The sequence below is a fragment of the Anabrus simplex genome, chromosome 1, assembly GCF_040414725.1.
Source record: "Anabrus simplex isolate iqAnaSimp1 chromosome 1, ASM4041472v1, whole genome shotgun sequence".
NCBI lineage: Eukaryota > Metazoa > Arthropoda > Insecta > Orthoptera > Tettigoniidae > Anabrus > Anabrus simplex.
In genome coordinates this window covers 465,080,943-465,105,392 of record NC_090265.1, presented here as the reverse complement: position 1 = coordinate 465,105,392, position 24,450 = coordinate 465,080,943, and the positions used below count along the sequence as shown (strand labels likewise).

The 24,450-nt window shown below is 38.7% G+C and overlaps 1 protein-coding gene across 2 annotated transcripts in view; it reads right to left on the bottom strand.

Moving 5' to 3' along the window:
* Window positions 1-4,022: 4,022 nt before the first annotated feature.
* LOC136867333 (chitooligosaccharidolytic beta-N-acetylglucosaminidase) overlaps window positions 4,023-24,450 on the bottom strand; it is a 317,860-nt gene continuing 297,432 nt past the window's right edge. For both annotated transcript variants that reach the window (XM_067144497.2, XM_067144505.2), the window contains exons 6-7: window positions 22,085-22,308; window positions 4,023-4,934 (exon numbers count right to left, since the gene is read on the bottom strand). In XM_067144497.2, the coding sequence (XP_067000598.2) occupies window positions 4,517-4,934; window positions 22,085-22,308 (642 nt within the window). In that variant the 3' untranslated portion in view covers window positions 4,023-4,516. The remainder of the gene's footprint in view (window positions 4,935-22,084; window positions 22,309-24,450) is intronic.

Genomic DNA, 24,450 nt, shown 5'->3' with positions numbered 1-24,450 from the left:
CAAATATCTTATTGAATAATTTGACTAATATTTCCAGCATTTGTTGACTTTTTACTGCTACTTTCTAATACTCGCTTGTTATTCCACATGGTCCCCCAGCATTCCTATATTTGGCCTTTCCTACCATCTCTAAAACTTCACATCCTAATATTTCTTCATCTAAGCATGGGATACGTATCTACAGACCCCTCGAGGTAACCATACACATCCATACACAGCCCGTTCATTATTTTAATTTTAACATACCCTTTATCTCCTCTTCTAATTTTATTAATTCTATTCCATATCCTATTACTATGAATTTTTCATCCATATTTATTAATTTCATCTGCTCCTGTTGCCAGAACCTCTTTTGTTCTGCTAATAGCACTTTATATTTCTATCTTAGTTTAATTGTATTTTTTAAAATGTACTTCAGGATCGCCTCCTTTCCTTGAAGACCTTCAGGGCTTCAATCGCTTCCAATTCTTAATTTTACAAATTTCATTGTACCATTATTTCCCCTTATCTTCACTTTTATTCCGATTTTTTTTCTTTTTTCTTTTTCACTTGAGCTATGGTCTTAAAGGGTTTCTCTACCAATTCTACTGCTAGGTTCACATTCTTACTCATTAACGGTACCTCTTTTCCACTCCGAACCCATATATGCCCAGCAAAGAGTTTTTGAACACCCTAGTGTTTTCCTTTTTCAAATGTTGTTGATACAATTCAATGGAAACAGTTTGCCAGAATTGACAGAAACAATTGAAGAATCATATAATGCCACAATAATGACCCCTTTCTTCTTGGTTAGGTGGCAATATGAACGGTCTCTAACCTTCTGTAAAACTGATTAATACATCTGTGACACATGGCTGACAAAAGTAAGTTTTGAATTCTAATTCCATGATTAAACTTGTTATCTTTATCTGTACATATTAAGTATATTTCAAGCAATAATGCTTGAGAGTATGGTACTCCTGTCTTACATGATACATCTGACAGCATTGTAAAACTATTTATGTTGTATTTTTGCAACACTGGGCACATACACATACAATATCATTTTCCATTGATGCACTCTTTCTTTGCAAATATCTGTATGTAAATTTGATTGTAGACATACTCCAGGTGTTAGAGGAGAAGGAAAATGCTGTTTTTTAATGCGCAGATATAGTTGACTTATTTATGATGTCACAAGTACCAAAGAAAATACAAATACCACGGCCAAACCTCGTAGGACACTACAGCACTCACATGGGTGGTACTGATCGAATGGATCAGAATGTTTCGTACTACCAACCAAATCTAAGATCTAAAAAATTGTGGTGGCCCATCTTCCTTTGGGGGCATTGATGTTGTTGTCCAAGATGTGTGGCTGCTTCACAAGAGATCCTGCGTGGCAATAAATGGTACTACATTACGACGTTTCATCTTCTTCTTCTTCTTTTCCTACCGCTTTTCCCACATGTGTGGGGTCGCAGGTGCGAACTGCGTCGCACATGTGGATTTGGCCCTGTTTTACGGCCGGATGCCCTTCCTGCCGCCAACCGTATATGGAGGGATGTAATCACTATTGCGTGTTCCTGTGGTGGTTGGTAGTGTACTTTGTTGTGTGAATATGAAGAGGAGAGTGTTAGGACAGACACAAATACCCAGTCTCCAAGCCAGAAGAATTAATCAGAAGCGATTAAAATCCCCGACCCGGCCAGGAATTGAACCTGGGACCCTCTCAACTGCCAATACGCTGACCATTCAGCCAACGAGTCAAACACATAGTTATCCCCATATATGTACCATTCTTAATCCTGACTACTTCTGCTTCCTCTCATTAGCTGTTGTTGATGTGTAGTGTGAATTTGATGAGCATCCAGTTGGGATTATTGTTGCTGTGTGGCATTGAAGTGAAGAGTGTCAATTTTACTGCTCTAATGCATGTTTTCAAAAGGTTGATCAGCATTCATGGATTAAAATTGATGTTACCCATGGCAAAAATTCATCAGAATGTTATCTAGGATTATGTGAAGCCTGTGGCAAGAATGCATTAACATACAGGAAGGTTGCATGATGGGTCGAGGTGTTTCGTATGAGTTGGAATGAGATTGCGGATTTGCACCGCACATGTCGACTGTTCCTCAAGATCAGATTGACAAAGTGAGTGGTCTCGTTTCTGTGGACCGTCCTTGGACTGTCCGGGAAATATCCGTAGAGGTTGGTCTCAATCATCAAACGGTGTGGCACATATTGAAAAAAATGTCTTAATATGAAGAAAATTGCAGATACTGTAGTTGGGTTCCACATCAACTCACCGATGTTCAGCAATGCAATGCAATAAAGGAGATGCATTTCTGCAGCGTATTGTCACCACTGATGAGAGATAGGCACAAGCCTATGAGTCTGAACTAAAGCGTCATTTGAATGAATGGTGTCATCTAGATTCGCCATGTCCACAGAAATTTCGACAGGAATCCAGTTGGGTGAAGCTTATGCTGATTATGTCATATGACTACGAGGGTGTTATTCTTACGCATGCTGTGCCTGAGGGACAAACCGTCAACAGTGACTACTATTGCCGATTTCTGGAGTGACATCTGCATCCAGCTGTGCGGCACAAACTTCCTCATTTCATTGCGAGATAATTGCCTATCGTGTTTCATGACAATGCATGTTGTCATATCGCAAACAATATCAAGCTCTTATTGCAACGGTGACATTGGGAGGTCTTGTAATGCCCTCCGTACTCACCAGACATGAGTCCTTGTGACTTTGACCTGTTTCCGAAGTTGAAGGATCCCCTAAGGCCGCTGATTTCCTGACATGCCATCTGTTCTCTGCGCAATAGGGTGCTCCGTCGCTGTTACCAACAGAGAATGCCCAACAGGTTCCTGAAGTTTGGCAAAAGGTAATAGATTTTGTGGGTGACTACACTGAAGGAATGTAATGCAATTGTACGTGCTAGTTCATTAAATATTGCGTTCTATCAATATTGCCAGTACTTTATATACAGCCCTCGTATAATCAAAGAGAAGTTAACAGGCACAACCTCCAGGGTGTTCATGGGGCATCTATCACAACTGTTGGACATCAAGACAGGTGTGAGGAAAGGTGATGGCCTTTCCCCGCTTCTATTCGACTGTGTACTAGAAAATACTGTGAGAATTTGGAACTCAGAACTTGAATATCAAGAGATAACCGCAATCTGCCTTGGAAGGAAAACAGGAAGGATAAAAATCAACCACCTGGCTTTTGTGGATGACTTTGCTATACTATCAGAAGACCCAGAGGTCGCAACCATTGAAATTAACCTCTTGGATAGAATTGCCAGCCAAATGGGATTGAAGATCTCAAAAGACAAACATCAAACATGGACCTAAGTTTCCGAAACAGAGATAGGACCAATTAAAAGAGTCCTGAAGTTCAAGTAGAATATACTAGGAAAAACCCACAGTGAAATATCAGGCAGAGAGCATATGGATTAACAAAAAAACATCTACAATAAGAAGTGCATATCTGGAATGACAAAGTACAAGGTGTGTCTAAAAAGTGTGGTGAATCCAGTATTGCAACAACAACATGTGGTAACTCTGCATGCAAGCACGCAGATGTGAGTATAGAGACATCTTGAGAAGCATCACATAGCATTAAAACACACAGTTAAACCAGGTTAGTGTGTTCCGTGGCCAGTTGATCGTAGTGTGTGTGTGCGTGAAGACTTGTGTCATAGTGTGATGGAACAATACATAAACATCAAGGTTTATTACAAATTGGGAGAAACAACAATGGAGAAGCATGCAATGTTCATGCAAGTGTACAGAGCAGAAGCTATAAGTAGAACAGACATGGTGCATAATCAAGAGTTTGCAGTCCATCTAGTCGTAAAAGCATTTTCTGCTGTTTGAATCCTTGACCTTGGGATGCAGAGGCCAGCACTCTACCACTGATCTACAGAAAGATAATGGTAATGGATGGAAAATCCTAGAAGAGATGAAGTACTAAGGTATTTAGACATATTTTTAAGAATAATAATTTCATCAACAGTAACATGATCATTTAATACAATTTTTACTTTATTGCATTTTATAAAATATCTGTTGTGTTTTCTTTCTTTCAATGCTACATTGTTGCTAAAGAACATGCTTTAAGAGAGAGATTAGACCAGGCATAAAATAGCAAAAATCTGTAAAAACTGGAAGACATGTTTTCAACTTATACCGTGAATTACTAATGTGATATTGATGCTTTAATGGCAAACTATTTACTGTATTTAATTTTGTACCGTATTCATTGTCAACAATGATTCACTTTTATGCTTTCATCATACAACCAATCATAAACAACATTTATTGCAAAATGTATGTATTTTTTATAAGTTATCTTGTTACTATAACAAGGTCATGTGAGCAACTATGGAATGTCCCAATCAGGACTTGGGAAATTTGATAATCCTACTCTGAATATACCACACTCAACATTACAAATGCAAACAAATGAAAGTGAAAATATCAACAACTTTATAAAAATAATATCTTAACTAATGCTATTGACATTGTCCATCATTTAGGTAACAATATTGAGGAGCCAGGGCATCAGCTTTAACACCACGGCGCACCAGTCTTTCACGATGTTCATACATCCTGTGTTCTGCTGCGTTTGTGCTGCTCACAGGATCAGTCCAGAGACGTTCCGCAGCTGCTGCTGCTCGGGGCCAGACTTTGGTGTCTAAGGAGTTATCATCCACAAGTTCACCCCACATACATACTTCACCACCTAACACACCTTTATGTCTCAGAATTGTGTTACTATAAACTACACGCCAGTTGTGGTAAGCAGTTGATCCCCAAAATCCATGGTCCAAATACCAAGCATCTTTGGTAGCTATGATTAAGCGGTAACCTTTTTCTAAGAGTTCCTTTGGAAGTGGGTCTTTGCTTACCACCCATGTCTCAATAATATATCTGAAAAAGATAAAAACAGCATATCAGAATTTTTTAAATGTTCATTGTTTGATATATTTCTTACTGTATCTCCTAAGAGCTTTAAATATTTCCACTGGTTAGAAATGTTCAAACATCATTAAAATAACATTATTATTATTATCCTGGCAAAACTATCTTTACATCAGTCTGTTTTCAGATTGACTTTGCTGTATAGAAGTGAAAAATAACAGACATGAAAGCAGCAAGAATGATCATTGGTACAAGCAGGTGGGAATAATGGCAGGAGGGTACTTGGAATGAGGAAATACAGGCTATGTTAGGAATGAATTTGATAGGTGAAGCTGTATGCATAAACCAGCATCGGTGATGTGGTCATGAGAGGCGAATGGAGGAGTATACATCAGCTATGAGAATAAGAGAGACTATCATGGAGGGTAAGGAAGGTAGAGGGAGACCAAAGTGACAATAGACTCAGTTTCTAATTTGAAGATGAGAGGTATGGAACTAAATGAGGCCAAAGAGCTAGTTACAATTAGAGTATTGTGGAGGCATTTATTTAATTTACAGAGGCTTGCAGACAGAATGCTGAAAGGCATAAGAGTCTATGTATGTCTTTATTACTCATTCATCATCATCATCATCATCATCATCATCATCATTTCCCTTTATCCAGCTGTAGCCAGGTAGGGGCAAATATGGTTCCTCTCCACTTTCTTCGGTCTTTCCACCACTCCTCCTCTAACACTGTGTCCCAGTCCAGGTTTCTTTCTATAATGCTGTGTTGGATGTTATCCTTTCATCTCAATCGTGGTCGTCCACGGCCTCTCCTTCCTTGGATTTGCATTTCCATCACCTTTTTTGGCATTCTTTCGTCGCTTATTCGCTTTACGTGCTCAAACCATCTTAGTCGGCTCTTCTCTATTCTATCATTCATTTTTTCCACTCCAATTTCTTCATTAAGGAGTATAAAACTAAATTTGGCCCTGTTTTATTGCTAGATGCCCTCCCAGACATCAGCCCTATGTGGAGGATTGTAATCACTATTGAGTGTTTCTGTGGTAGTTGATGTGTGGTATATTATGTACACGAAGAGATGTATATTGAGACAACCACAAATAGGAGAACTAACTGAACATGGCTAAAATTCTCAACCCTGCTAGCTGCCAATCGAACCTGGAACCTCCTGAATAAAGGCACTGATGCTGCTTCAGTCAAGGGCCCAAATACATTATCACACTATTTGAGACATTATGTATGCATTGTAGGTGTTCGGTTTAAGTTACTTATTCTATTCATGTAGCCTCATTGATGTTGCAAGTTTTTGTTTAACACCAAATGTAATTCAAGTCTAACATATTCATACAAAGTTGGAATTGTTCTGTATTAATGTAGGGCATCATATGACTATCCAACCTTTCAGCTTATATGGAGCTCAAACTCTATATGCTTTTTTGAACACTTCAACTTGATTTCCCCCATTAATATTTTTTTTACAGTTGGCTTTACATCGCATTGACACAGATAGATCTCATGGCGACGATGGGATAGGAAAGGTCTAGGAGTTGGAAGGAAGCGGCAGTGGCCTTAATTAGGGTACAGCCAGCATTTGCCTGATGTGAAAATGGGAAACCATGAAAAAGCCTCTTCGTCATTAGGCCTGTATGATCAGATAATGGCACCTACACTAATCCTGTGAGTTCTGTTTTCTAGAAATTTAACCACCCATTTAATCACCTTTTGTCTAGTCCAATTTTCATCAGAGGTCTCCCATAATTTTCCATATTGATAGCCTTCTAATATAATAAGAAAGAATGTACGTACATATGTATGTATTACTCATTAAGGAGTGTAAAACTAAATTTGGCCCTGTTTTATGGCTGGATGCCCTCCCAGACATCAGCCCTATGTGGAGGGATTTAATCTCTATTGAGTGTTTCCATGGTAGTTGGGAGTGTGGTGTACTGTATTATGTACTTTACAAAGGTAAAAAATTCTGTGTATCCTCTTAATTCAATACAACATATATTCCATCATTAGATGGAGTAATCAAATTCAAACATGTTTCGGCTTGTTTGAGCCATCTTCAGTGAAAAAAACAGGGGGTATTGAAATAATTTACATAATACAAGCTAAAAATGCCAAAAAACATAATGAAAGAACAAATGAAAAAACAAAAGAGAGCCTAGACAGAAACAAACTTAGCACATACAATATTTACATCATCATGTGGAGAACTTGCTGCAATCAAATTCAGTGAAACAGGGGTTAATACAAAACATAATTGAAACTAAAAACTATGTTAACCTGAGAAGAAAAGAAATGAAAAACAAATGATACAGCTGGAAATGAACAATAAATGCACATAGTGAGGTTGCGGAAAATTTCGACACAGTGATTGCATCCTGTTTTGTTTTGTATTGTTAAAAAGCCAATATTTGGTGGGGGCATGTGGGGCAAATGGAGGAGGATAGGTTGCCTAGGAGAATAATGGACTCTGCTATGGAAGGTAAGAGAAGTAGAGGTAGACCAAGACGACGATGGTTAGACTCGGTTTCTAACGATTTAAAGATAAGAGGTATAGAACTAAATGAGGCCACAACACTAGTTGCAAATCGAGGATTGTGGCGACGTTTAGTAAATTCACAGAGGCTTGCAGACTGAACGCTGAAAGGCATAACAGGCTATAATGATAATGTATGTATGTATGTATGTATGTATGTATGTATGTATGTATGTATGTATGTATGTATGTATGTATGTATGTAGTTGTTTTTTGCTCCACATGATGATGTAAATATTGTATATTGTGCTAATTTTATTTCCGTCTAGGATCTCTTTTGTTTTTTCCATTTGTTCCTTCATTATGTTTGTTGGCATTTTTTAACTTGTATTATGTAAATTATTTCAATCCCCCTTTTTTTTTCACTGAAGATGGCTCAAACAAGCTGAAACATGTTTGAATTTGATTACTCCATCTAATGATGGAATATATGATGTATTGAATTAGGAGGATACACTTAATTGTTTACCTTTGTAAAGTGAAAATTGTCAATACAGAATTATTCTAAATATCTTGTAATGTGTATTATGTATACAAAGCTGACTGGCCTGTATTTATCTGATTTATGGTTATCACACTTTCCTTTGTACACCGAGGCTACAATTACATTAATTTGGTATAGTTCCATAATGGAAACTGTAATCAAGTATTTCAGATGTTATATCCCAACCCATTGCCTTTAGTATATCCTCAGAAATCTTATCAATTCCATCTGCTTTTTCAGCTTCCAAATTTTGTACCTTGTTTTTCTTTTCTTTTGCGTCGCACCAACACAGATAGGTCTTATGGCGATGATGGGATATGAAAGGCATAGGAATGGGAAGGAAGTGGCCGTGGCCTTAATTAAGGTACAGCTCCAGCATTTGCCTGGTGTAAAAATGGGAAGCCATGAAAACCATCTTCAGGGTTGCCGACAGTGGGGTTCGAACCCACTATTTCCCGGTGTACTTTTAAAAAAAAATGTCCTTATCATAAGTAAATTTTCGTAGTTCACTGTTATTTCACACCTCCTCAACATGGATATTATCCTGATGTCTAACTATCTTTATATATTTCTGCCTTCTGTAAATCCTTTTTCACTACTGTAATGATTCCTGGAATGTATTTCCTGCAAACTATTTCTGCCTTGAAGTACTATACATACCCTTCCATTTTTCACTGAAGTTCATAAGACTGTCAATTATGCTTGCCATTATGTTATCCTTAGCTGACATTTTTGATAAATTCAATTACTTTCATTCTCTCCCTACCTCCATAATCATTCATAACTCTATTTCTTTCTAACCTTCACAATCTCTCTATTTCTCTGTTATAATATAATGGGACCTTACCACCTTTACAGGTACAAACAGTAAAAAATATTGACATTGCATAAGTTCCTTAGTTATTTCTCAGATCAGTTGAACCTGTAGACATGTTTGTAGTATTAAATGCAAGGAACATACAATACCATGTACTATTTTTTTATTTTAGCAATTATATATATATATATATCTGTTATCACACTCCTCAACAGTTGCCTTAAACCCATCCCATAGTCTGATTACAGTTTTATTTACCATTTTCCACTAATCATAATTACATTTTAAAAACTCCCTCCTCATACTTCTCTTAACAGCCATACGAAACTACTTTATAGTCCTACTTTTTACAACCTTCCTTTCTGTCACATTTATTTTTAACTATAACAAACACTTTCATAACAATTTACACCACCTATCACTTCAGTTCCTCTATAGCGTATGTTTGGCTTTGTAAGTGCGATTTCTAGAATATCTTTCCATATAATTGGTTCCATCACTTCCCGATGAACTTATTTACCATGGCCATGCTCTCTGTCTTTTTCATTACCTTCCCAGTTAATATATGGTAAATTTCTCATCTTTAACTTTTCATAGCTTACAAGTCCTATCTCTATGAAAAACATCCCAGTTCTGGGAAAAAAGTTAACACATCAATGATATAACTTTTTAACAATGATTCCTCTCCTATTACAATAACTAGTAAATATATATCTAATATCACTTTCAAGTTTTCCAGTCTGTCAAAACACTAAGTAAAACACTTAAAGTACTATATCTGTTTAAAAAACAACACTTAATATAGTATGAATCACATGTTTTGTTTTATAAGAACATCTTCAGATTCTATAAAGTCACATTGAACTATGTATACATTATCTACAATATAGTTTAGCAAACTTGTCAATGGTTGTGAATAGAGGATATTATGAACAAGTGAGGCAAATTATATGAACATAAGATTCCATTAATACCACTTTAGTAACTTTGAGATTATTATCCATACTTATCTTAAACAGCTTACATCTGTTACCTCTAGAGACCACAATTCGACTGAATCTGGGTCGGGTAAGGGAAGTATGAAGTGAACAACTGTGCTCAGCAGAGATATGCTGGGAAATGTTAAGTGACTGTATTCTATTTGTCTTGTTGAGTAATGGTAAATGAGTGAATGAAATTTAATTTGGAAGAACTACGAGTACAGCAGTAAATTAAAGAGTATTTGTGCGGCTTTACTTTTAGTGATAAAATAGTAACATACATAACGGTGGGGGTGGGGGATTTTTTTTAGATGTCTGTGATCATTAAAGTTGGTTTAGTTGGTATTTTTAAAGTGAATTTCTATTGGCTTTTTTTATGTTTAATTTTTTTTCTCTATGTGTAAAATTATTAGATCTATGTTGATGTCCGTGAAATGCTGGGAGTTGTCATATATTTGTTCTCTGAAGGTTGAATGATGATTGTTTTCTTTGTGTTCTTTATATCTTACATGGGAATTCATAGAATTTAGTACAGATAAGTATAACTTAACCCATATTCCAGACGTAATTTGTGTCAGAGTAATCTCCAGTGGGATTAAGACCTAATGAAAAATGGTGTGAAATGTTGTTTTACCAAATTTGAAAGAATTTAGTAGCACAAAGAGGGGGGTGGGGGATTGTTTTAGATATCTGTGATCATTGAAATTGGTTTGGTTGGCATTTTTAATGTGAATTTCTATTGGCTTTTTTTGTTTTTTTCCTTTGCGTTTAGGCCATCTGTGGACCACGGTGCTTGTGTTCTAGCTGTGTTTTTGTCGTTGTCTGCCCCTTTTAGCATACTGGATTGTGTTCTTAGTGGTCTCTTGAGCCTTCCTGTTGGCCCAGTATTCCTTCATTTTCTCGCTGAATTCTTTCCTGCGTTCCTCTGACCAATTCCCGGCTCCTTTGTGGCTAGCTGATGTAAGGGATGTTAGGAAAGGTTTAGTTTTGCCATTAAACGGTATGCATTTCTGTCAGTAATGGCGGCTTGATTAATATTATGCTCTGCAAGATCTTTGTCCACTTGTTTGGTCCAGGGGAATCCAGTAGCTTTGCCTTTGTTAGCAACCTTGAAGATCTTATGGGATAATCTATTAGGATCCATTCTGTATAGGTGTCCATAGAAAGTCAGACGTTATCTCCTGATGGCATCTATGAGGTTCTCTTGATGCTGGTAGAGCTCATTGTTGGGTTTGTACCATCGCCTTCCATCTGGTAGGATCCTTGGCCCTATTATTCTTCTCAGGAATTTCCATTCTTGCACTTCCGGGGCTCTCAGTGGGTTTTTTTAGTTAGGAATAGGCATTCTGCTGTGTAGAGGACTGATGGTCTGACTACTGCATTATAGTGTCTCAGTTTTACATTCTTTGATAAATGCTTTGAGGCATACAGTTTTCTGCAGGCATGGTAGGCCTTGTCTAATTTGATTCTCCTTTGTTCAAGAGCCATCGTTTCACTTAGGTCCTCCGATATCCACTCTCCGAGGTACATCACATTTTTAGCTCTCTTGATGTGTTTTGTATCACTGACTCCCATTGTTGTAGGGGCATCTTTGATGTTGGTCATAAACTCGGTCTTTCCAATGTTGATCATGAGGCCCGCTTTAGCTGCTATAGAGTGCAGTGTTTGAAGCTGCATAGTGGCCTCATGCATGTCGTTTGCTAATAAAGTAAGGTCATCAGCAAAGGCCAGGCATGGAATCCTCAGGTTGTCTGATTTAAACCCCATTCTTAATCCGGTGTTCTCAGGTAATGACCTGGTCCATTCTCTTATGATCTTTTCCAGGACACAGTTAAATAATATGCATGATGTACCATCTCCTTGCCTCACCCCTGTTTTGATTGTGAAGCTCTCTGGTAATTGACCTCTAAACTTAACTTTGGAAGTGGTGTTTTTTTTTTTTTGTTTTTTTTTTTGTTTAATGATTTGCTTTTTTTTTCTTGATGTGTAAAATTTTTAGATCTCTGTTATTGTCTGTGAAATGTTGGTAGCCGACATATATGTGTTCTCTGAAGGCTGAATGATGATTGCTTTCTTTGTGTTCATTGTATCTGACATGGGAATTGACTTTTGTTTGGTTTATGTATATGGCGTTGCAGTGTTGTTCTTGACATTTGAGTTCATAAACTCCTGTTTTCATAGAAAGGTCTTTGTTGTTTGGGTTGCATTTGCTGATATGTCATTGTAGCAGGTTGTTCATTCTGAAGGCTACTTTTAGACCTTGTTTTTTTGAAAATTTTATCTATCTTGTATGTGTTCTTGTTCATATAATTGAGGACCTATGTATTTGTTGTTTTCAGGTTTTGTGGTGTTTTTCCTTTGTTTCTTTAATAATTGATTTACTGTGTTTTATTTTGTGATTTGTTTTATTGCCTGTATTTCACTTTTTAAATCTGTTGTGCTCATTGGTATGGATTGCTCTGTGCATCATTGTGTTCCGTCCTGCTCTAATTTGTGTGGGTACGGTGGTTGGACTTGTTGTCTATTGTGTGTGAAGTCTGAATGGATTTTCTATATATTTTGTATGATAGGTTGTCATTATTCCTACTGAGTGTGATGTCTAAAAAAAATTATTTTCTTGTTCGTTTCTGCCTCCATTGTGAATTTGATTGACCTGTGTAAGGAAATCAGTGCATTTAGTAAGTGTTGCATGTTTGTGATATTGAATATTACATAATCTACATATCTGTTCCAATGTAAGATCCCTTTAGATAGCTGGTTGGTTGAATTGTTTTCAATGTAATTTAGGAAAATGTTACTATTATTCCGAATAAGTGTGAGCTGATGGTTAACCCTTCCTTTTGACAACAGATTTTGTTGTTGAATGCAAAAGTGTTTTTGTTTTAGGTTGTTCTTAGAAGGTTAACTGTTTTGCTTGTTTCTTGTAGTGAATTGTTATCTTTTAGTTGATTTTCTATAATTCAAATTGATTTGTCTATTGGTATGTTAGTGTACATATTGGTAATGTCAAAGGCTATCATTCATGTGTTCTCTATTATTTTTAGCTTATTTTGTTCTTTAGTTAGTTCTAGGGTGTTAATCGACCTATCATCTTTGATAGAGTTATTTCTTTTAGTATTTGGTTGAGTAGTTGGCTTACATTGTAACTTGGCATGTCTTTGAAATTCACAGTAGGTCTGATGAGACATGAGTCTTTGTGTATTTTGCAGAGGACTCTTAGTATCAGGAGTTTGGATGTTTTGATGATAAGTCTTTCTTTCTCTTGCTGTGTGAGAATAAGGTCAGTTTTCTTGATTTTGTGTTTTATATCATTTTGTAATTTATTTATTGGGTCATGCTAGATCTCTTGTATTCCATTGTTGCTAATAAATTAATTTTTTTGGTATTTATTTTATTATGACTGTTGTGTTTCCTTTTTCTGTTTCTTGTGACAGTTAGGCTCTCATATTCAGTCCAGCCAGGCTGAGTAGCTCAGATGGTACAGTGTTGGCAGGTTAGATCTTGGCTCACCGGGCGAGTTGGCCGTGCGCGTAGAGGCGCGCAGCTGTAAGCTTGCATCCGGGAGATAGTAGGTTCGAATCCCACTATCGGCAGCCCTGAAGATGGTTTTCCGTGGTTTCCCATTTTCACACCAGGCAAATGCTGGGACTGTACCTTAACTAAGGCCACGGCCGCTTCCTCCCAACTCCTAGGCCTTTCCTATCCCATCGTCGCCATAAGACCTATCTGTGTTGGTGCGACATAAAGCCCCTAGCAAAAAAAAAAAGATCTTGGCTCAGTCTGGAGGTACCAGAAGGTGCTCAGATACATCAGCCCTGTGTCGGTAGATTTAATCCCTGTGGAACAAAATTCTGGCACCACAGCATCTCTGAAAATATCAAAAGTAGTTATTGGGACTTAAGAACAATAACATTATTATATTCAGCCCAACTGTGGTTGATAGAGGTAACAGACCTAAGCTGCTTAAGATAAGTACAGAAAATGATCTCAAAGTTCCTACAGTGTTAAGAATGGACTTCTACAGCCATATAATTTGTCTCATATGTTCACAATATATGCAATGTAAACAATATTGTACATATACCATGCATAATTAAATGTGATTTGATAGGATGATGAGGATGTCCATGTAGAACAAAACATCATTCATTCTATAATAACTGTTTTTTTTACAGGTATATTATAAGTACTCTAAGTGTTATGGTTAGTGTCTCAACAGAATGGAAAATTTAAAAGTTATATTAACTAAGTCGACACTGAAAAATAATGACTTCCTTCTTAATAACACTTCTAGCTCGCTATACACTCATTATCACTCCCTAGTTCACCCATTTTCACTGTATACCTTTGAAACAAACCATCTAACTTCTATGTACCACTCTGGTTTAAGTGAAAGGCATCTGAGTACAGAACCTTATCTCCTACCCACCCATTAGGATCTACATATCTCGCTTCTACTGGCTGTGAGTGGGCAAGCATTGTCATGGACAAAAAAAAAAAAAACCATGAATCTTGTTGTGCGTACTGGGGTCGTACCCTGCATAGACATTTCATGAAACGGGTCAAAATTTCAATGTACCATATATATATATGTACAACCTGTGACAATAAAGTTCGGTGAATAGTCCTATACTATCAACACAGATAAACAATGCACGACAGTGACCTTACTGTCCTTCGAAATAGTCCCCTCCCATAACTATGCACTGCTGAGATCGGTGATACATGTACTGGAAACTTTGCAAGAAGGCTTCCTTTGGGGTGGTGTTCAAAAGCCTCGTCACGTTTCGTTGGATGTCAGGAATATCGTGAAATCTCTTTTCTTTCAAAGCGAGTTTGAGTTGTGGGAATAGGAAGAAGTCTGGAGGATTGAGATCTGGCGAGTATGGGGGATGTTCAAGTTGCACCACCCCCTGTTTTGCCATGAACTCTTTGAAGATACTGGCTGTGAGTGGGCAAGCATTGTCATGGACAAAAAAAAAAACATGAATCTTGTTGTGCGTACTGGGGTCGTACCCTGCATAGACATTTCATGAAACGGATCAAAATTTCAATGTACCATGCAGCAGTCAACATTGTTCCCTCAGGTAGAAATTCCTTGTGGATAATGCCTTGACTATCAACTTGACTTTTCGGCTCTGACCTTTTTCCAACGAGGAGATCCCAGAAAACGGCATTCCATGCTTTGCTGTTTCATTTCAGGGTCGTACCTGAGAAACCAGGTTTCATCCTCAGTGACGATACAGTTCAAGAAATTTGGTGTCGCATCTAGTATTTCTACAAAATCCTGTGAAGCCTCTAAATGTGCCTGCTTCTGATCGTCAGTCAAGTGATGTGGCACAAGATGAGAACACGTTTCCCTCTTCCCTAACTTCTGGGTAACAATTTGTCACACGGATTCACGGTTAATCTGCAGTTCATCTGCTATCATGGACACAGTTAATCGCCGATCGTTCGTGATTAATGTTCTCACTTTCTCAATGTTTTCGTCACTGACGGCGGTCGCTGGTCTTCCGATACGGGGGTTGTCAGAAACACTTTCCTGGTCTCCTCGAAAATGGGCGAACCACTCATACACACACTTCAAGGACAGTGCTTGATCTACAGTACATAAACACATACCAGCATCACATGCGTTTCTTTTGGTGTCTTGCCAAGCTTAAAACAAAAGTGTACATTCATCTCTTGATCGTTTATGTTCCTGTTCACAGTTCAGAAACAAGGCACTAAACATGCACTGTGTCAAAGAGGTCTTACATGGCACACACACGATGCTCAACTGAAGAATGTTGGGAGCAAGTGGTCAAAACCTGCTGCTATGCAGGTGCAGCGTTGCGTGTCACCAGTGTTGCCAGATCGACCGTTCTGACTTCATTCACCAAACTTTATTGTCACAGGTTATATATATAGATATATAAGTTACATTACTTAATTCTCTTGCTTTCCTTAAAATACTTCTACAGTTTAATACCAATAACTTTATGTTACCCTTATTTGACTTCTAGCTCGCTATACACTCATTATCACTCCCTAGTTCATCCATTTTCACTGTATACCTTTGAAACAAACCATCTAACTTCTATGTACCACTCTGGTTTAAGTGAAAGGCATCTGAGTACAGAACCTTATCTCCTACCCACCCATTAGGATCTACATATCTCGCTTCCAATTTCTCACATACCCATTCCATAGCCTCATTTAAATTTCAGGCCACTCTCCAGTCAGAATTCCCCACTGTCGGCAGCCCTGAAGATGGTTTTCTGTGGTTTACCATTTTCACACCAGGCAAATGCTGGGGCTGTACCTTAAATAAGGCCACGGCCGCTTCCTTCCAACTCCTAGGCCTTTCCTATCCCATCATTGCCATAAGACCTATCTGTGTCAGTGCAACGTAAAGCCACTAGCAAAAAAAAAAAAAAAAAAAAAATGTCCGCTCCCTTACACTTTTCCCGTCCTGCATTTATCAGACCCCACACATCCCCAATTATGTTGGTACATATTCCTGCTTGCATTATGTTGTTGGTACAAATGTGAAAAACTGCCACCTTCTCCTTACCCTCTTCCTTTCTTTCTACTTTCTTCAATATCTGCCTTAAGCTAATTCCTTGATAACATTCTACCCTGGTTCCCTTTCCTCCACATACTTTCCCTACATGCCAAACAATATAGTAGCCCATAAGTAGAGCCTTATTCCCATATACCTCCTTTATATCTTCTCCCCTCCTGGTCTGTCTTGTCTTCCTTCATGGCTGCAGAGCCAACTTTCTACTCCCTCTTCTCCCTCTCATGACCCTGTTTCTCTTCCTTACCTTCTTACCTCCCCTCTCCTCTGTAATACATCTGTGTTCCTTATCCTCTCTCTGGTACTCTACGTGCAGCGACTCATAATGATACCTTTCCTGAACTCTGTTTCTTTTTACACCCCTTGTCCCTCATTTTCCTTCCCCTTAAAACATTAGCACACCTGTCTTCCACAACTTCTCCCCTTCCTTCCCTGCTGCATTAGACAGAATGTATCAGAACTATACCGACAAAAAGAAGTCGGGGATGTTCTTCGTGTTATGTTTAGAACAATGGTGCAATCGGACTGGCAGAGAAAATTTCTCTTTTGGAGAATATGAGATTACTTTTTTACTTCCAGGTGCAGGATTCAAATTGATGAACTCGCTATATTTGCTATGCCAGAGCACAAGCTGCTGCCGTGCTTCAGGGAAGAGAAGTTCAAAAGTTTCCTCGTTCGATTCGTACAGGATTGACCTTGTCTCTTTCAGGCAATATCCACAGTTTGTTTATGAAATGGACATAACTGCACACACAGTACAAGAACATACTGTAATTACGACACATTTGTCCATCAAGGAATGCCCCAGATTGTTTCCCCTCTCGTCTGTTGGTCGCAGTAACCTTCTTTATAATTTAACATGCTCGAAGATGCAATGCTGCTGCCCCACAATTGTGCATTCCTTCACTCACAACATTGTAAATGGAATGAAATGCTGAATGAAGGATGCAATATGCCCAATGATTACAGTAGATGTTTAATATGCCCTCCTCCTACTTCAGTGCACAGTTCACAATGGTGTAGTAGTGACCTTTGGAGTCTGTTCAAGATGTGTGGTGCATCACAAATGACCTGGAAATCTTCCTGTTTTTTTGGTACAAGTTCATCTTCCCTTTCTATGGGGTTCGCATAGTGGTCAGTTTGTGCAGAACAAACTGTACAGTACACTGCCTCCTGGGGCTGGGAAGGGACTATGCATTCGCACCAAACATTACCTCTGTCTTCCCCTTCCCACTTTCCCTTCCCTCCTCTGACACACAGCAACAGGCAGTGACTGGCTCTTTGGCATTGCAAACATGGCAAGTTTATCAAATTGAATCATGTGCACAGAAATAACAAAGTAACCTCATTTTTTCAAACAGGAAATTTTTTTCCGCCAATCCGATTGCACCATCAGTTCTTAACATAATATGAAGAGCATCCCTGATTTTTTTGTTGGTATAGTTCTGATACATTCTGTATACTTATATCCTGTACATTGTTTGAGGGAGATATACCTTCATTCCTTTCCTCATTTAAAATTCAATCAATCAATCAATCAATCAATCAATCAATCAATCAATCAATCAATCAATCAATCAATCAATCAATCAATCAATCAATCAATCAATCAATCAATCAATCAATCAATCAATACTGATCTGCATTTAGGGCAGTCGCCCAGGTGGCAGATTCCCTATCTGTTGCTTTCCTAGCCTTTTCCTAAATGATTTCAAAGAAATTGGAAATTTATTGAACGTTTCCCTTGGTAAGTCATTCCAATCCCTAACTCCCCTTCCTATAAACGAATATTTGCCCCAGTTTGTCCTCTTGAATTCCAACTTTATCTTCATATTGTGATCTTTCCTACTTTTATAAACGCCATTCAAACTTATTCATCTACTAATGTCATTCCACGCCATCTCTCCACTGACAGCTCGGAACATACCACTTAATGATGTAGATGTTGATTCCCATAGGGAACCTAAAATATTTGTCCTGAATGAGTAAATTTATAATACCAATATAATGGTCCGTTATTGGACATTATAAATTTTCCAGCTAACTCATTCTTGGTTGCCTGCGTTTCGCCCTCGTGTGCTAAAACTAAAAACTATTAACTATTCCAAAAATAATCTTAAATAAGGCCTTTATTTAAAAAATTTTAAATTTCAGATCATTTCAAAATTGTTACTAATCTTTATCAAATAAATCTATTTTAATTATTTTTTCACTAACCTCAAAATTTCCAAAAAATCTTGGTTGATGGCCAGGCAGGCATCTATTTTTGGAAATGAGACATAGCTCTCATAGTGCATTGGCACTGCTGGTGGCTTCAAATAGCCTATGCAGTGGCCTCCACGGTATGCACTAGCCTTGCGTCTTGGGTGGTGTGCTAAGTCCCAACTGACGAGCCTAACTTAGCACACGAGGGCGAAACGCAGGCAACCAAGAATGAGTTAGCTGGAAAATTTATAATGTCCAATAACGGACCATTATATTGGTATTACATACCACTTAGTCGAGCAGTTCTTCTTCTTTCTCTCATTTCTTCCCAACCCAAACTTTGCAACATTTTTGTAACGCTACTCTTTTGTCGGAAATCACCCAGAACAAATCGAGCTGCTTTTCTTTGTATTTTTTCCAGTTCTTGAATCAGGTAATCCTGGTGAGGGTCCCATATACTGGAACCATACTCTCCCTCAAACTATCCAGCACTTTCCTCATACTAATACCCCTCATACTAATACCTGCTCACACCCACAGCCCCTACATGTGAATTCCTTAGTAATTCTTTAATATTTATCTTGGTATTATGGAATATTATAAAAAATCAACAAAAATTTTGTTTTTGCTAGGGGCTTTACGTCGCACCGACACAGATAGGTCTTATGGCGACGATGGGATAGGAAAGGCCTAGGAGTTGGAAGGAAGCGGCCGTGGCCTTAATTAAGGTACAGCCCCAGCATTTGCCTGGTGTGAAAATGGGAAACCACGGAAAACCACTTTCAGGGCTGCCGATAGTGGGATTCGAACCTACTATCTCCCGGATGCAAGCTCACAGCCGCGCGCCTCTTACACGCACGGCCAACTCGCCCGGTATCAACAAAAATGACATAACTTATTCTGTAACTAAAAAGAAAAACTGAAAGAATTTCTGTATACTATTCATGGATAACAGATAATACAGCAAGCATTATACTTACTATTAAAATAACATTACAATATTACTTCGGCATTTTATTATTATTATTATTACTATTATTATTATTTTATGAAACTATGCATTAACAGAAATGAAACCTGCCATTAAAGAATGAAATATCAAAAGAATTATACAGTAATAAAGCAAGCAAGATACCGGTACTATCTAATAAAATAACTTCACTACAGTTCTAAATTTCACTTAAGCCCTAATTACAACAGGTTAACTGAACTATAAAAATGTAGCTGAAACTAAATAACATAAATACTGATATTTTTATGTTATCCTGCTATGCATGACAGAAATTAAAAACTACTTTTAAATGCTGAAAGATCAAAGGTACAAAAGAAGATGTATAAAATGATTTCTCAATAACTTCCCTAAAAAATTAGGAAGTTAGCTGTTAGAGGAGATCCCTAGTTACCTCTTTTCTGCTTCGAACACATGGACACTGATTGCACTCTCACTGCTAAAAAATTCAGTTTTTTCCTATCTCTTCCCTCCATTCTGGCTAAGATAACAAATAACCCACTGCTTCATTTAGATCATGAAGGAAAAATCAAATGGGATGGTCCATGATGTTCTGCTCCGTAATGGTGTGCTGTTAGTTCAAAGATTGGCACAAGATTTTTCAGGGAGGTTGTGGATCTGGAGAGTACATGACTCACATTTTGAATGCATTCTTTGAGAGCTAATGGATGAGGACTGTGGATGTATTCAGCAGGACCTCATACAGCACTAAATAATGTAGCTGCATCTGGTGAAAAGATGATAAATTGTGGTTTGTGTCCCCTGCAAGGCATAGATCTTATATTATGTGACTTTTACTTGGAGGAAAATCTACAAGACAAAATATACACTGCTGTTTGTAGAAAGTGAAACACTCAGAAGCAATGGTCTGAAACATGCCAAAATCTGAGGACGTGTAGAACAGTGGAACCATAATAAATGTTTTAAATTGCAGAGAGATGGCATGCACGTAGGCCCAGCAGTGCCCTTCTGCGTGTGACCGGCCAGGGCAGTGTTACGCAATGCTCAGTCAGTGCGGAGCCGTCATATGTTTTGGAAACATGTACCTAAGTGCCACTATGCCTTGCCGACATCACAGGAGGGAATATCAGTATGTGAGTGGATTCTAACAGGGCAGAATGATAGGGCTCCGGGAGATGGGTCTGTTGTTCCGTGACATTGCGGCTCGTACAGGGTACGCTGCTTCAATAGTGAGGTGTATGTAGAACCAGTGGAGAGAAGAGGGCTGTACACAGCGCTGACAGGGTACTGGACGACACAATGTGACCACAGCATGAGATGACCGCCATCTTGTCCGCTTGGCCGTAACGGACAGAACAGCTTTGCCCATGGTGTTGGCTCAACGTTGGAGCACTGCAACGGGTGTGGGGATGTCTGCATCCACGGTTCGACTCCATCTTCTGAGGGCTGTACTGGTGGCACGCATGGCATTGCGCCGGCTTCCATTTACCAGCAACCACCAATGCTGTAGACTACAATGGCCACGTGAACACCAACACTGACATGCTGAGTGGCAAAATGTAGTGTTTTCGGACGAGCCCCGCTTCAACTTGTCCTACAGTGAATGCCGCATACACGTTTGACACCGCCATGGTGAACGCCATCGGGCAGACTGTATTGTTGAGCGGCATAGCAGACAAATTTCAAGTGTGATGGTTTGGGGCGCAATTGCCTATAACATGCGATCTCACCTCCTATGTCTTGAGGGCAATCTGAACAGCTACTGCTACATCAGGGGAGTTTTACAGCCCGAGGCATTGCCCTTCCTGCAGGCCGTTCCAGACGCCATATTCCAGCAGGACAATGCCCAGCCGTATGTGGCGAGGAATGTGCAAGTCTTCTTCAAAGAACGATGGATACCACTGCTTCCCTGGCCTGCCCGTTCGCCGTATATGTCACCCATTGAACATGTCTGGGATATGGTCGGTCGGCACCTTGTTCATTCAGGTCCTCCTGCAGCCACTTTTGATGATTTATGGACACACCCACAAACCGCGTGGCAGAGTATTCCCCAGCAGCATATTCAGGCGCTCTTTGATTCCATGCCACAACGTCTAGCGGCTCTGATTGCAGCGCGTGGCAACGCTACGCCATACTGAATTTCCACGGTCACCGTGCATGTACAGTTCTGTAATTGTAATCATTTGTGTCTTGTCAAGTCCCTAATATTTGGAATAAATTAAATTGTGATCACAGCTCTCTGTCTTGGTGCTTCACTTTCTACAAACAGCAGTGTACAAATCAAATGGCTATATGTGAGAACTAAAACACAACACTTCTAGAGTCTCCTATAATGTGTTGGTGGTTATTTGTAGTGGAGAAAATTTTGGGAACACTTTGTATTTCGGCAATCATCTGTGTTGATAAGGAGTGAGAATTTATGGTTAGCAAACATAGTTAATAAAAGCTTGTGGTTGTAATGCCTGCATTCATTAATAATAATTCCCTTGCTTAGATGAATACAGTCTCCTCTTAGGGTCTACATCATCTTTATTTAACCACATTATAATGCTCATGGAAAACAATTTATAATACAATTTGTTTTTGATACCTGTCTTTATTGAGGTACTTTTCGATATGTTTGGGCTCAGTTAAATGGCTTGACCAAAGGATTGTTGGAGTATTTGAGTGCCCTCTCTGCTCATCCACCAAGTCAAGAACTGATGATTGGAAATATGCCCATAATTGGATAAAACTTTCCTGAGAGCGATCCATTCCTTTTGCTGCCATCCAGTTTACAATTTCTTCTGTTGAGTTCCAACAAGGGAAGAAAACCTGAAAATTCATATGGTCATGAAAGGACTACTACTACTGCTACTACTACTACTACTACTACTACTACTACTACTACTACTACTACTACTACTACAACTACTACTTAGTGGTACAAATAGGTGGGAATAATGGCAAGAGGATACTTGAATAATTCTATCAATGAAGCTGTGTGCATAAGCAGACTTCAGTGGCAGAATCATGCAAGGTGAATGCAAGATGAACGATCACCTAAGAGAATAATGGACTCAGCTATGGAGGTGGTGGTTATATTTTGTTTTAAGAGGAAAAGCAACCAGAAACATTATTCTCTTAACAAACTAAATAAAAATGATTATATATAATATTTATTCAATTAAGGAATTTGAAAATGTAGTAAAAAATAAAACAAAATTCTTTTGTTGCCCAAAATGGACACAAACACACCAAAGGGAACATAAGCTCCCTGAATAACAGAACACTAGTAATTTATATGTGCTTGATAAATCTACTCTCACATGTAAAATGAATGATGAGATAAGCAGTATTCTTATCGTCAGCTAGTATGAATTTGAATGTTCCCTGCAAACCAAAGTTCTGTCTTAGGCCAGAGAGGTTGATGCACTCTGTGAGGGTATGGGCCATGGTGAATTTGGCGCCACTTGAACACACTGAGTGGGGAGGGGGTCTTCCCTCTTTAGGAGATAAGAATGCATAGATTCTTCATGACTTATTCTCAGCCTGTACAAATCTACAGCCTCTCTATGTGAAAGCCACAAAGAGGACATTCACATGAATGTTGTCTTCTTAATTGCTCTCTGCTTGCTGGGAGTTGAGATAGCCAGCCACTCTGATTCTCAGGATGCCAAAATGGTTCAGTATACCTGAGAAAATATATCCCTAGTGGCTATGGTCATAGGTCTAGGTGGTAAAAGTACCGTTTCTTACGCAGTTTGATCTACAGGATCATTGTCCGCGATCCCCACATGCCTTGGAAGCCAAACAAAGGTAATTCTGGTGCCAGCATCATATTACCTGGCTAGAAGGTCATTTATCTGCTGTACAAAAGGGTGTTTCAGAAAAAATGTATCAATAGACTGCAGAAAGCGTAACAGGTCGGTACATATGAGGAAGTGACCTTGTTTTGTGCCTCAAACTGCAGAGCTTCTAAGATGGCAAAGAACTCCGCAGTATATACTCTATAGATACTAGGAAATGAGATCTTGGAGCTGATGTCATCGAAAATGAAAGAGCATTCAACATTCTCCCGTATCTGAGAACCATCCTTGAAGACAAGTCTTGCACCTCCGGATATTGGTAAACAAAGACATGGAAATATCTTCAGTGAACAGAGGCATCCCTGTGTACCTTAGTTCCAAGGAGTAGATCTAGTCATACATGTGGTCATGGAAATGGCCACACCTAGCGAGTTCGTCATGCGGTTAGGGGTGTGCAGCTGTGAGCTTGGCAAATGGGAGATAGTGGATTCGGACCCCATTGTTGGCAGCCTTGAAATTGGTTTTCCATGGTTTCCCATTTTCACACCAATCAAATGCTGGAGCTGTACCTTAATTAAGGCCATGGCTGTTTCCTTCCCACTCCTAGCCCTTTCCTATTCCATCATCGCTATAAGACCTACCTATGTCAGTACAATGTAAAGAAACTTGTTACAAAGAAATCATCAGGTTATCAGTCCAGAATCATAAACTGCACTAATAGATTACAACTTATTTATAAAAATGTACTGTAATTGTGCAACATGATGCAAGACAATGTAAGGTTTAATGTCACATTACTGAATAATAGCAATTAAGTATTTTGGAAAACGAAGATGCAAGCTATTTTTGTATGTGACGATTTATGGGAAGTTGTCAGTGAGGTAAAACCCTAAGATGCAAATGATGGGAAAGAAGAATAACACAGCTAGAGCATACATTATGTTGGTTGTTGAGGATAGCCAACTCATTAATTTTGCTCATCTAGAAAACGTGTACTATGCATGGAATATATTGTCAAAGAAATAGAGAGATCCACGTTTGGCAGCAGGCTGTCTTTACGTTGTAGGTTGTATGGAATACACTATCATGGTGGTTCGATGAATAAGCATATTGATGCTGCGCAACATCAGATAAGCCCCTGGAGAATGATGAAATTGTCACAGTGTTA